The sequence below is a fragment of the Caloenas nicobarica genome, chromosome Z (genome assembly GCF_036013445.1).
Source record: "Caloenas nicobarica isolate bCalNic1 chromosome Z, bCalNic1.hap1, whole genome shotgun sequence".
NCBI classification, from domain to species: Eukaryota; Metazoa; Chordata; class Aves; order Columbiformes; family Columbidae; genus Caloenas; species Caloenas nicobarica.
Window position 1 is genome coordinate 59,682,610 of NC_088284.1, and position 15,344 is coordinate 59,697,953.

The 15,344-nt window shown below is 37.2% G+C and overlaps 1 protein-coding gene across 1 annotated transcript in view; it reads left to right on the plus strand.

Annotated features, from left to right (window-relative positions):
- Nucleotides 1-15,344, plus strand: part of RORB (RAR related orphan receptor B) — a 67,103-nt gene that overhangs the window by 14,617 nt on the left and 37,142 nt on the right. The window contains exon 2 of the mRNA XM_065656926.1: nt 13,090-13,197. Coding sequence (XP_065512998.1) covers nt 13,090-13,197 — 108 coding nt within the window. The remainder of the gene's footprint in view (nt 1-13,089; nt 13,198-15,344) is intronic.

The following is a 15,344-nucleotide window of genomic DNA, read 5'->3' on the forward strand; positions in this document are numbered from 1 at the left end:
TTCCATAATTCCTTTGTGTTGAAACGGTTAAAAAGAAAGCAAAGTGCATGACGACTCTTTAATTGAGACTGTTCATCGGTTAAGGCTAGTAAAAGAGCTCATAAGACAGCTTCCTAGTCAGAAGGCAGCCAGCAATGTAGAACTGGCTTTACTTTGTGCTATAGATGAGTAGAGTTTCCATTTTATATTTGTTCAGCTTTTGTAATTGTTCTTTTTTTTTTTTTTTCAGCTGAGAGTCAGTGGAGTACACTCCTAGAAATTCAAACTCAGAATGGAAAACTATGTCATATCATTATATTTTTGTAAGAGCTTAAATATTGCCATTTTCTTCTGAAACTGAGTTCTCATTACAAAAGGCAAACATTGCCTAAGACGCCTGCATCCAAATTCTGCCAGCCCTGATGCCTGTAGGGGCAGACCACACCCGACAGGACATACAGGGTGATTTATTAGGCTGCTACTCAAGTGATAATTCTTGATTTGAAAGCCAGTGCATCTGGAATCATTGCTCAGCACCAGTTTGATACTAATTCCTGCATCAGAAGTGTCTGTAATATTTGGCAACAATCTATTGATTTCTTTCTGACTCATGCAGAACTAATTTTCAGTTACACAAATTAGAGAGGGAGAAAAGGGGAAAAGAACCCTTAAATGTTGTTCATTTCTTTTAGTCATTTCTTTGATCCATGTTTTTTATCTGAGAGGAAAGTGGTGTGTCTAATAGGGAACTGTTATATATTATGAAACAGTGAGACTTAAAAATCTTGTTAGGCAATCACTGCTTCAGCAGAATGAAATGCTGTTGCAACAGGAGGAAAATTATACACCAATTATTTATCCAGTCAGGAAAAATTATGCCCCATAACATCAAAGGCTTCCATTTATGAACTAATATAGAGAGAGCAATTCCTATTATTTTAGCAAGCCAGGGAATTTTTATTCATTTGAAATGCAGCAGGACGAGAGTTTGGGACCTTATTTAAGATTATAATCCCACAGCATCACATGTAGCCTACGTGACTGGTTCTAGGAACAGTCATGAAAAAAATAGCTGTGTAATGTTTATGCAGATTTAAATGAGTTATTATAAGTAATTAACTTATCCTGTTTATTATTATCCTTCAAATAATGTTTTCCTTGTTATTGGAAAAATATTATTTCAGGCTGCCTATTCCCAGCTGATGTGTTTGTTTGTTTTCTGTACTTCTCCTAATCTTCAGTAATTCTCCTTATTTTTGTAAACTTTGGAACTCTGTCCTAATATTTCCCCCTGCATTTTCTTTTTTTGGAAATTCCTCAACTATTGTAACTAACCAGAACGAGCATTGAAAGCAAAGTGGCTGAGATGGTCGCAATTTTGAACATCTTTTCTCATTTAAAAAAGTATGTAGGATTAACAGTCTTCTGGATGTATCAGGCTTACTGAATCTTGAAAATGAAGTCTTCTGTGGTTTATCTTTGGCACAAATTCCAAGGGAATGAATATGCAGAGTTAGCAGGACAGAACTGTTCAAATCTCAATCATCTCTTATTCCAACTGATACTTTATATAAGAGGTTAGGACATGAGAAAATGGTTTAATAAGGAAAGGTTACCTGGAAATGAAGTAACCTTGCAGAGCTCTTCCAGCAAAAAAAGCCTGGGAATATATAATAGGGAGGTGAGCGGAATTCTTTCCAAGCACAGAAAACCCACAAAGACTCCCAAGGGAGAAATGAATTAGTGAGAGCAACTGTATATAATATAGTAGCTGTCTTGTAAAAGTGCTCTCTTCATATGTCTTGTTTGGCTTTGTTTTGTTTTTGACAGAAAGCCTGTGTAAAGCCTGCAGTGCTTTGTGTTTGTCTATACCATGTTTGGTGCATGACAGCCACTGCATGCCCTTGCAAGTATAACCTGTGAACCAGGATGCAATCCTAGCCAATGTGGGAGCCTAGGAGGAAAAAAAAAGAAAAAAAACCCAAAAAGTAGTCCCAGAATCTGAGCAATTCTGTTAGAGATTCATACCTAGAGCTCACTCCTAAATTCCCCCTGGCCATACAAACTAAAAGCAACTGGGACATTCCTTTAATGTAATGGGTATCCCACAGTGGCAGTTCAGTCAGGTCTAAAAATGCTGGAGTCTAAAAAACACTGTAAGGAAATTAACTTTTTAGCCCTGGATGCAGGTAGGTAGGATATAGGTGTTATTTCACAAGATGGAGTTTTTGTCTGTAATAATTTGGCATCTTACATCTGCCAGTCTAATCCTCCATTTCTTGTATATATCTGAAACAAAAACAACTGATGGTAAAGGAGAGCTGAGATTTATTTTCAGAATTTCCAGGAAATAAATATTATTTTTAAATGATTGTGCTGAAATAAGAAATGCATTCTACTTGAAGACAGTGTCCAAAGAAAATGTTGTTTCATTACTTAGTTCCTCCAGCAGTCTTCCTCCCTTCCTTAATGAAATGGAACAGCCTATGCCTTTATCACTTCTTCCATTTAATCTTGTTAATGCAGTCTTGCAGCCCGTTAAGACTCCACTTTTGCAACAGCACAGGTGTAACTGTGGATAAGCAGGGTAGTAGGAAGAATACTGCTCTGCTCCTAGGAGTCTTATTTACGACAAAATGTGTGATATTCAACCCAGAATAAAAACCGATGCAACTGGTGAGTTGAAACATTTTTGTTCTTCAATTCCTTAACAATACGAGGTATTCCAATGAAGAATGAATAGGGAAATATTAATCATGCTGTGCCAAATCTGTGATTGAGACAACTGCACTTGGAGTTTTACTAAAGATTAATTCTTTCTACTGTGTTAAAAGATGGCAGATTAAATTGATAAGTAGACAGTTGGGTAGGATAACATTTTTCATACAGCAACAGATGCAAATCCAAGAATATCTCCAGCTGATTTGATTGCTTTTCAAAAGATAGGGCAAAGATTTTAAATAAAAATGTGCAGAAGTGAAAATCCATAGTGATGATCAAAAATATGAACAAATTCAAAAAGCTCTAAGAAGGGAACATCAGAAGGATTTCAGAGTCATTTCGGACTGAGATAAATTTTATTATTTGTTTGTTGTTGCCTGTGTCTCTTGTAATTTTGCCTTGTAGGAGTTACATTCTGCCTAAGATGCGGGGGAAGGTATTGTAAGGAAAGTGATCCAGGAAAGTGGATGGGAAATTATTCCATTGACTGTGATGGCAGTTACATAAAGTCCCAGACTATGCAAGTTAGATCTCTTTTTTGCTGCACGGCTATAATTCTAATTGAGCGTGTTGAATTACTCTAAATTTACTTAGTGAACTCAGAACCAAAATCTGTACCAGCAGAAATACATTTTGCTATCCTTTCTTTCCCTTGGGCAGCCAGCTTGATGATTTTCTCTCTTAAAAGGAAAAAGAAGAAAAAAGAAGCCAAAAAAAAAAAAAAAAAGAAAAAGAAAAAAACTTCCCATTTTTAAGAAGGCCTTTGCTACTGAATCATGCTCATTAACAAAAATAAAGGCAAAAATTATGCTTATGTATTCTTCCCGCTCAGCTTTTCCTTGAGCATTACAGTTAGCTGCTTTGGCAAGAAGCTTTAAGCTGTAAAACATTTAACTTTAAAAGCTGCATTAATTAGGGGTTTATCAGGACTGCAAATATACAATATATTTAGCTTACTAAAATGCTTCGGATTTTTAAGTTGCATCATGCCTCATGGTTCGCTGAAGTATTGTTAATCAGTCCAAGTATATGATTGCACTACTCAAATCACCTAAAATTTTCCTGAAGATACCTTGCATAAAGCAGTCAGAAAACAATATAATTAAGCATTTTTAATTGTAATGGACAAATAGATTTACAGAGATTCTAGGAATGAGAAACATTCCGTGAAAGAGGAGTGCTGAGGGTCAGAAGAGGGAAAAAGCAGGAATGTTGACAAAAATTTTACTTGTGAATGTGCAAAATAACACTTTTCGATCCCCTGTTGTGCCATTCCCACACCTTTCTTCATGGTACACACTCTGTAGTGCTTGATATTCCATGTTCAGGACTGCTTGAAAGTCCTTTCATTTTTCTGTAATTAAATGTACATATTCAGATGATGCACTGTATATTGCTGGGCTACCTTTCAGTATTAGATAAAACAAAACTCCCAGGACTAAATCTCCAGAAATGTAACTATTGTGACCATTTTCTTGCTACAACAAGTGACAAGACTATAAAAATTCATACTGGGGATGTATTATTTGGGGAAAATTGAAGATATGATCAATTAATGTAATTAAATGTTAATCTTACAGGCATGCATATTCAAGTAAATATAAAAAGGGGTGTTTTGGTAATAACAGTGATGTGGTGTAGACAATCAGTTATGTTAGTATGACAAATAATGTATTGGGCTAGTCATAAAGCAAAAGAAACATTATTTTATTTTATATGTGCTTTCCACTGCAGAATACTTACCATATGAAACATAACCTTATTACACATAATTGTCGGATGTGAAAGTTTTTTCTGTATTTTCTGTATAACTTGTTACATGTAGAAGAGAGAGAAGAGTTGGAAAATAATATTTCTCAAAGTCTACAAAAGCCATCAGTAACCACCGAGTATGCTTTAACATTGTCTTTAAGTCAATTTAAGTCACATTTACATAACTTGTAAAGTAAAATGCCATCTTTGGGTACAGTATCCTGAGAGGTAATGTTTAAGGTAGCTGTAACAATCATTACAAAAGAAAATCAAATTTGTTTTTTAAAGGTGCACACAGGATAAAAAATTATTAGATTTTGAAGTGCCTTTTCCTACTAAGGCTGACATTTCAAACATGGCTTTTTCCTATGAAATCTTAAAAATTACAATAGTTATTCCTGTTGGGTGTCTATTAGGTTTGGACTTTTTCAAGTCTCAACCTCCCTACTTTTCCAATATTTTGTTTATAAAAAGTAGAACATACTGAGACCTCAATAAAAATCATTATAGATTTCCACAAAAATGGAAGAATATGAAACATAAATATCCAGTTATTTATCCAGTTATTTGAATGTTGAGCTCACTTACTTGTATGAAGGTAAAATAATTTTTCATTCTAAGTGATTCTTAGTGATTTTTCCATCATATTTTAAATTTTATTTATTTCTAGCACTATATAACTTACTAACTTTCAGAAATAAAGATTTAGGTGGTCTGATTCTTCTCTGTTATCTTACATGTTTCCTAAAGAAGAAAGCATTTGAAACTGAGTATTTCATAATTTGCAGATGACTTTTGCATGAATTATCAGTACTGAAAAAGATAAATATTTGAGAGGTGGGACAACAGAAGAAGGTTCTGACCCAGTTTTTACTTTCTCTGAAGCTGCATTCTTTGTGAGTCCAGCAACTCTTACTTAGTACTTATCCACAAAGAGAGCAAGCCTCCTAAATCCTTAATCATTCACAGCACATTGTAATATTGCACTACTAACGCCCATCCCACATGATGTTGCTGTTTCTTACAGCTGTCCATCCCAGGTGATGGTGCAGCCTTTCTTCCCTTTACCAGAGCAAGTGCTCGAGAAGCAGTTCAGAAAATAAACAGTTGTAGAAGAGGAGCTAAATAGGATTATACTTGAAGCCTCTGGTTATACAGAGGCTGTCTTCAGGCTCCGCATAGTGGCAACTGAGTCATGAATACTCAAATTGTTGCATGTCAGCTGGTGCTGTATGGAGACCTGAACTGTGTGACAGTCCTCATTTCCCCTGGTGATTTTGCGTGGCATCAAGTTCTGGGTTTAAGTGTTGCTGGAAGTATAGGAAACTGGGGATGTTCAAACAAAATAATGCAGGTGAGGGGAGAGGACTGTGAGTGTGCCGCAGCTGCAGTCTGGTAGCAAAGAGCTAGAGAAGAGGGTGCAGCCACAGACAGCTCAGGGTAAGCACTACACCTTCTTCCACTGCAAGCTGAAGTAAGTTTTAAGTTTGTTTCCACCTCACTCCAGCAAGCAGTAACACTGGCTAGGTGTGTGGAAAGATAAGGTTGTGTCATCCCACAGCCTTGAAAACAAGGTCTTCAGAGCCTGTTCCTGCAACATCTCAGTGTTAATAGGCTTTGTAACAGTACAGCAGCGATATATGCATATCTCACTTAAAGAATTCCCACTTAGGTGCTAAGTACTATGAGACAATTTCAGCCAGCTCTCAACAGGAAAAATGGACTATAAATATTTATCATACCATCTGGGCTCTTCACTTGCAGAGTTCATTAGTGCATTTATCCAGAAGAGAGGGAAAAAAAAAACAAAACCAAAAAACTAGCAATGGACTGAAATCAGGAAACTAATTCAGAAACACTGGGCACACTCTGAGTAGCTTTCTGTGTAAAGCCAAGTAAGGACAGAAAATAATTTGTCCTGCTAAATACCTGCTATTTTTTAAACTATGTAAATGAAACATCCACAAATTACATCAAATGGGTTGGCAGAGTAAATACTAAGTGTACTTGTCACAGCAAGGAACACTGCATGTGCAATGTATTTTCTGAATAGGCTGCTATTTTTTGAGCAAGCACACTTTTACTGTGTAGAGAATTGCATAGAAAACATGGTCATCGCTGCTTAAATAGCCATCGTGGCCAGTTTATATAAACACTAGCTAAAGCTGCTAGAGATTATTTGCAGAACATTGGATCTGATGAGCTCAAATATAAGATAGCTTGGGTAGTATAATATTTGGGATTACCTTAATAATCTCTTTAGGGAAAGTGTGCAGTATCAGCAGAACCATTGCTTGAGTCTTTGAGGGAAGTAAAAACTGTACAGTAATAATTCTGCATTTATTATGCACTTCAGTCTTTCCCTGTGAATAAGGCGAGTTTCTGAGCTCTATATAGGGCCCAAGCTAATGCTTTGAGAATTTAATTAAATATCTCTGATTTCAACTCACCTGTGGAGCCCAAATCATCATTTTGGCAACCTGTTTTTGTTGTGTGGTAACTTGTTCTACTGTAGCACCATCCTTTGAAGTTACACACATAATTTCCATGCATATGAGTTAGTAGGGAAAAGAGCTTAGTAGATTAATATAGAGAAATCCATGTTGGGAGGCAATGAAAATGCTTCTTTACAGATTTAGAGAGTGCTAGGTGAGTTGTCAAAGTTTACTGATCCTTTGACCCTTTCTGACCTCTTTGAGCACAGCCTTTCAGGGGTCAACCTTTTGAGTCATAGCTTCTGACAAGGGAGCTGATTTTCATCTTTTTGGATCTGAACACTGGGCTGTACTTGTCTGTGTTATCCATCACTGCCCTGCAGAGGATACAGGCAGTTCTGCTTCTCTTCTGATGCCTTCCCTGCCTGTGAACAATCTCACAAAAGTCCGAGACAGCCTTAAATACTTGCGCTTCTTATGCACTTTGGCCACTCATCCAAAATAAAGAAACAAACAAGCTGCTAGGTAGCAATTTCTGTGCCTTTGGCATGTTACTAACCATTTGGTGTTCAGTTGAGTGTTAGGATGCCATTCTTGGCAAAAAAAAGCTGCACAGCTTTTATTTGGAGTCCAGGAAACTGCATCAGCACCACTGTCTTGTAATAACCCCATGGCAATCCAGATTTTCTGTTAATTTACAAATGTTTTTAACTAATTAAAATCATCACTTCTGCAGGAAAAAAAATAAAATACTGGTAATCCAAAATAAGTATATATCAACTGTCTCACAACATCATGTAAGTGCTCTTAAGACTTATGAGTCTCTTGCTCACAACTACCTTTGCTCCACAGAGGATCATCCAACCTTGCAAATCTTGCAGCTTTTCTCACTGATTAGCATAATGAAATTTAGCTTTGAGCAATTATCCTTAACCTGTTTTAAGCTTGGAGTCCTTTGCTCCTATCTAAGGTGTGATAAAAAGCTAGGGGTCCAAAAGCATTTCTTTTTAGAAGAGTGTATCCTTTGGTCTAAGATATTACATCCTTCTGAAGATCTCATCTCATCTATATCCTTGGACCATCACGAGCACAGCAACTTTTTACTATTCATAAATTGTTAAATAATACTGCTAGATCCATTGTAGTTACACTCAGAAAAGGAAAGAAAGGGCATTTGAATAAAAACATTTTTTCTTATTTCTATTATTATTGTGATGGGAACAGGTTGTTCTACCGTGCTTATTTTTATTTTTCCTATAATTTCACCTTCTTTGCTGAATGTAATGGCAAGTAATATGTGCAGATCATTATTTCTAGACTTGTTCCAAAATCAGTATGTAACAATAAGATACAAAAAGATCAGATGATATGAGTAGTTTGGAGATTACCTTTAGCTCTGGAGCAGCCATAATCATTTGAACTCATATTATTTCATCCGTCTTATTTCAAAGCATTTGACAATGGTCTATAAACATTATTATGGCCATGAATCAGATATAGAAAGTCTTCCAAAGTATATATCTACAGTGCAGGCATAAACATATTTCTGACATATGCAAAACCTGCGAAAAGGCTAATGTGTAGCATGCAATTTTGAAACTTTAAATCTATCTACAGGCATTGTCATGTGTATTTCTGATGTTTGATCTTACCTTTTGAGAAATAAATTTTAAATGTACACAATAAGCATGCACAGAGTAACTACATTAAGACTTCTTTTTTTTTTTTTAATTGAAAAAACCTGAGGTTTTAAAAGGCTCTTTTCCAATAGTCTTTAGAATAAGTATGGAACTGATCTGTTAGAAGAGCTGTTGTACAACTCAGTGCTTTTTCTTCTTATTTTTTCCACTGGAAAATCATAAAAGAGGAAGGGGGAAATAAAACTTGTCACCAAAGAACTTTCCTAGTGACATTGATTATAAGCTAAAAATCCTTGGGCTAAGAGTGTGAGACCATGAAAGAAATCTGATGTGACAATTGTGTGGATTTACAGGGAAAAAATTCTTCTTAGTAGTAATCTACCACTCTTCTATTTCAAGCAGTGATCTATCAGATTTCTTAATATCCAGGTTCCAGGACTACCACTTACCTTGAAATTCATAACAAGTTTTTACAGGTCGTGTACAGATCAAATCTACTGTGTGTGTGCCCAGTGGGACATATAGATACACAAGAACTGCTGCTTCTGGGGAATTTTTATGTCTGTGCACACGAGCTGTAGGACTGGCGTATTTGGGAATCATCAGCCTTGCTGCACTTGCAGAGGGGACCCTGAACAGAGTGGACCTGACAGTCTTCATAGCTCTAACAAAGCCCAGGGTCCAGACTCAAGAGTTGTGTGCATCACTGTGCAAAAATGCTAAGATTTTATGAAAACACTATTTTCCTGGGTGAATCCCATCATATCTGCTAACTCTAATGGCTCATTTGGGGTAGGGCTGACAGCAAATGTATCTACAGACACATTAATTAACATTCGCTGGCATTAATTGTCTTGCTGAGGTATTGCTAACTATATAGTTCTCACTGCATGAGGTACGACAGAGGCTGAAAACATAACTAGTATCCTCAGCTGTATATTTTCGGATTATTAAATACAAATGCAAAGCACCTGAGTTCTTGCTGTGAAGCTACAGAATATCTAATCCAGTGGCAAAAGGGAAACCAAGACCTAGCTGTCAGCATAACTTACAGTGGAAACTTCTATTGATGGTAACATGCAAGGAAAAAAGTCTGTCTTGCAGAGGTCAGGAAAAAGAAAAGCAGAGTTGGCAACTAGATAAAATGCTGAATATGTTTAATTTAAAATAACTTAGGGATAAGACATGAAGGTGAACTGGGCCAGTTTACTAGCATTTTTCAAAGAACTTCAGCTTGAGGATGATGGGAATCCTTGGAAGGTGAAGGAGCTGCTTTTTTTTGCTATCAGTTCTCTGATTAGCCTTGATGTTTCCAAGTGCAATCCCTCCTGAATCAACAAGTCAGAGAGAGGACTTCCTCTTCAAAGGTCATGTCCAGCATGCTTTAGTAGCCTCTTTTGATAAAGAACTAAATATTGAAATCTCAAGTATTTTTCCCTCTTGGAACTAAAGCTGTGGGTCTGAGAGATTGTAGTCGTGTCGTTCCCAAATGAAGTTCCTGAGATGTTAAACTGAGATTATATAAAACGTGAGTTTTCCTTTTTTCTTGTTAGACAACACATGCCTGTGAATGGCAGTCTTCGCAAATGCACAATAGCCACATAAGCTGCCTTATTGACTCCTATCTTTGTTTCATGAGGAATTCAGTAAATTGTGTGCCTCCTTCCACATTTATTCCTAATTTCACCAATATAACAATTCTTGAAACCTGGTTATTATCCTGCTTTTAGGATAATGAATGTTGTGCCCGTGAGTAAATTTTTTGCTGGTTAAAAAAAAAAAAGAGAAGCACAGCTCAGTGTTAATTTCTATTTCTCATGGGGCAACATTTAAGGAAACAGCTAATGCTTGGTTTGAAGATGGTTTTAAGTACATATTTGTTTTTATCCAAGTGTTCATTTCAAATGTGTGAAATTATTTTGTGTTTTCTTCCTTAGTAGAATTCAGCTTTTCTTCCTTTTGTTCTGAGAGAATGAATTAGGTTCCAGGTGGTAAACCAAGTATCTGTAGATTATTGTTAATAGTCATGTAGAATTAGTTGATTTCCATTGTGATATTCTAATTTGTAAGGTGCCATATAAAACTAGAGGCAGTTCCCAGCCCCAAAGAACTTTAAAATTATTTTAAAAATAAGAGATGAATACTGCAGAGAGATGGGATGACCCTGTGGTACTGATGAGAGAAGACTGAGTTGGTGATAAGAAGCAATCACAATGCAGCATGTATCCAAACATCATAAATGTTTTGTTAGACATCAGGGTGATGGTGATTTTGCAGGCTTTTATCGAGTGATAAGTCTCAAGACAGGATGAAAACTGAATGCACTTGTTGAAAAATTGGACAAATGAACAGTTGAGACCTGTGCTGTTGCTTGAAAAGAGGAAGGAGCTGTTATTCACATTATTGAAGTTGATGGGTAAGAAGGCAAGTGGAAGGACTTCAAAAGTGGAGATAAGTAGCTTTGCTTCCTCTTATTTACTACACTGGGAGAAAATAAGTTCTACCCCTGTGCTGCTGAAAGTTATCATTATGGCAACTCCACTATTATTAGATCACTCTGGTTTTGCTTCAATATTCAGGAAACAGTACTGAATCAATGCATTTTACACTTTCAAGGCATTCAGAAGTGAGCTGCTTATTTTGTAACAGCTATAAAGAGAGGTAGGAGATACACGACGCTAGACTGTTTGTTGGTCTAAAGAGGAGAATGGAAGAAGAAAAACAGCATAAAATTATAGGCAGCTGAACAAAGATACAATGTGAAAAAGGTGTAATAGCCTCTGACAATCATTAAATCTGCAAAAGAAACCTGGTACACTGGGTGTTAATTACAGTAATTCAAGATGTTTCTGGGAATACAGTGGCTTCTTTTTCATCTGGCCTGTACAATTAATGACTCAAGTTTTCTGTTATGAATCCTTAAATTGTTCTGCTGTCTTATGAACAAAAAGAAATGCCTAGGAGACAGTAGAAGAGTCTTCTATTCCAAACTTCTTTGAATGCCTTCTGTGTCCTAAAGATGCTGCCTCTTCTATGAGCTCTCTAAGGAGCCATGGTAGTAATTTCCTAGTCATCCTGTATTTACTAATTTATAGAGTGGTTAGTTTTGAATAAGGGTTTGAATTAACTGAAGAGTCACAAGTCTAAAGTATTTATTTCATATTTGTTGAAACCCTGAGCCTTAACATTTAGGGACCTGGTCCACAAATATTTACTATGAACATAGTGCTTATAATTGCAAATCATGCGTGGAATTATTGATTGCTCTCAGTAACGAGTACTGTGCTAAATGCAACGAGTGTCAGAGGATCAATTCTGCCATCTTTGTTCCCATTGCAGTTACAAACTTTATATGCAAGTCGTATTAAAAGTGCTTTCATATTGTTTGGAGGGGTTTTTGTCTTCCTTTGTCTTGTCTTTTCCTAAAGATCTCCTCATATTCACACTGTAGTTCCTGCCTCTGACATTGACTTATGTCTTTGAGGCTTGTCAACATAAAGCAGTGTGTGGTCCCAGAGTTGAGCCTTGCTCCTTCCACATGATTGTCAAGCAGAAACCTATGAGCAGTTATTCAAACTAGCCTCTCAAACAGCTGTACCTGGAGTTGCATCTTTAAATGTTTTACTTACCTCAGTGGGCATAAAGCACAGGAATTTTTGAGCAGGATCAACCTAGCAAAATTGCCAAGGAACTGGAGATGCTTTTCTGTAAGGAATTGCCTTTTTTCTTATGCGTCCATCATGCCAAGGTGGCTAATGCATGTTAGTTTCTCAAGAACGGAAAGAAACTACACCACTTAGTTCATGAAAACACAGTGGGATACAGAAGCTAACCCAAAAATTTGGGATGACATAGGAAATTGTATTTCTAGATGTAAACTCTATTAATTACAAAGACAGAATCATTTTAGGATAAGCATCTGGACAATAATCTTGTTTCCCTGTCTCCCAAACCATTTTGGAGTTGTATGTGTCCAGCTGAAGTACTAATGGTTGGCAAGCCTTGTGCTCAGGGTAACGCTACTACACAGCTTTGCTACCCAAAGATCTGATAAGTTATTTGCATTGCAGAGAACTGCTGCTGTTGTAGCCTGACCATGGAGGAAAGATATCTTATCTGCTAGGAGTACTGATCCTTACTAAGTATGATGCTTATTCCAAGGTGGCAGGAGAATTGCAGGAAGGCATGCATCCCACATAGGAAAATAAATGAACAGGAAAGAAAATATGTTTTTCCATTTCTTCTCAACATATCTGACTAGAATAAAGGCACAATAATGATGACAAAATTAACAAGTAAAAACAAAAAATGAGTATATGAGGAAAAACTTGCTAGTCATGAGATATCTTAAATTGTTGAAGAGTTTTGTGTGCTATGGTAGAAACCATGGAATGTGAAGCAATTAAAATTGACCAAATCAAAACATTCAGAAACACACAGTACAATGCAAAGCAGTTGTATATTGTCAAGGGGCTGAACACATTGTCTGCTGTCTAGGTCTAGTTTTTAAGATCTTCATTTGAGAAAGAAGGAAATTAAATAGAATTATATACTCAAAATAGTTGTCTTGTTTTCTTTTTTCAGCACAAATTGAAGTGATACCATGCAAAATTTGTGGTGATAAGTCCTCTGGAATACACTATGGAGTCATCACTTGTGAAGGCTGCAAGGTATGAGATTTTAATACAGCATAGTCATCAGCATCTGCATTAGCCTCAGGCATCTGTGTATAATAATACACTCCTACACGCTTTCAAGCAAGTGGTGCCAAAGGCTGTAAAGCCTGCTCCTGATATAGATGTGTTTCATGCCTAATATTACTAGTAGCTTGCCTTTTCATCAAATAGTCTTCAGAGTTACCTCCTCATTTGAAACATGAATTAATCGCATTTAATGCAGTATGAGTGCTGATACAGAGGCCTGCAACTCTAAGTCACACCTGTTCTACCTTAAATCAGCTTGAGAGTTGCATTTCTTGTCTTGTTTCCTATACAATCCATGTAGCACTAAAAGTTGGTGCAGTATCCCAGTTTATCACGTTAAAAGTTTACAGGTGTCAGTTTGGTCCTATTTTATGCCCCTTGTATTTTCTGCAGGCCAGATTATAATCTCAAAAAAAAAGATATGCCTTACATTATGAGTAGCATAAAAGGACCCTTTGTCATCTTCTTTATAGGCTCCAGCCCGGGGCAGTTGCTGAGCACTGGAGGCCTGGGGGTTTTTGTGTTTGTTTGGGGTTTTGTTTTGGTTTGTGTGTTCTGTTTGGGTTGGTTTGTTTGTTTGTTTCTTTAAGGCAAAAAAGCCTTCCCTGCTGCTTAGTCGCACTAACATATTATTATCCCAGGCATTAGTTCAAATAACACAAATCAGACTCCTAACCAAGAGAAGAAAGGCTTCAGTTTTCAACTCTAAAAATACTCTATGATGTTATTATCTAAGGAATTATACCATTACGCATGGAAATCCAGGTTTTCCTACTACATGTTAGTATTTCAGCTTTGACTGTAAATGTGAAGTTGCAAAGATGGAGTGGTTGCATCTCTGGTTTTTGCTATGTGGAAACAGGCAAAATGGTATATTTGAAAGTGGGTGCATATTTACAGAGTGAAATGGCAAATCCGTATTTACTTAATGCTTTACAGAATTTTAGAATATCTGAGAAATCTGAAAATTTGGCTGCACCCATTCCCAAAAGAAGGCTTTTAATGCCGACATATTGATGAGCAATTTATTGGCAAAGATCAGATTTATTTCAGAAAAGCTAACAATTGTAAACAGAAGAACCTGCAGTGTGTCACTGTCTTATTTTGACACTGGACAAGAAATAAACATATTCTTATGACCACATGAAACGGGATTAGGTTAATTGAAGTGACACTTCAAATTTGGCACAAAAGCTACAGGAGAAAAATGCTTTAAGCAGAAAAACAGCATCTTGTCTCAGTACTCAGTGCCCACAGAGCAGTTAGGGCTAGAGTCTCCTGTAGACACGATTAAGGTTAATGCTGGCCCTTGTGTGTGCCTCAAGAGGAGATGATACCCCTCAGCTCTGTGTGCAGACTGCTTTTTGAGATAAAGAGCTTCTCTTCCATTTACGACAGTTTTAACCCCATTGTTTTTGTGCCAGTTTTGTGGTATCAGATCAATTAGTCTAATCTTGTTTTGTGAGCCTGTTGTGAAAAAATGCTGTCAGCCTTCACATCAGGTTGGATGGGAGCCGTCTCAGTCTGTCAGAGCTCTCTCTTAAGGTAAGCACTGTCTCTGGCAGTGCAACTCTGCTCTTCATTGCCGAGCAATTAAATAACTATTTGCTCAGCCTGCGTACTAATAACTGATAATTTCTGGCCCCTTTTGTGTGAATGCGTTAGAAGTCTGAATTAATTAAGAGGGAGATCACGTGTGGAAGAAAGAGGTGAGAACTGCTGCAGAAGCACGCACGCATGTTGAGCCAGGCACCAGACAGCTGCAGCATTTCAGGACGCAGCATCCGAGGATTGTACTGCCCGTGGCGGTGCTACAAACTTCAAGGGACAGGAAATCCTTTACCTCTTGTGTCCCTACATTAGCTACGCCGCTGCAAATGCATATGATAAGTTCTCAAGGGGGCATCATAAATATTACCGCTGTTTCGTGTGCATGCTTGAATACACTGAATAACGTGCTGGACCCACTGAAGAAAATGGTGGCTCTGCCACTGTTGTCACTGAAAGGGTGAAACTTGAAGACAGGTTTCCATCCCGTCTGTGTCTCCTTCTTTTGCAGAGCAGCCTTTTATCATCCCTCCTGCCTACCCCCAGAGCAGAGTATTTGCTACCAC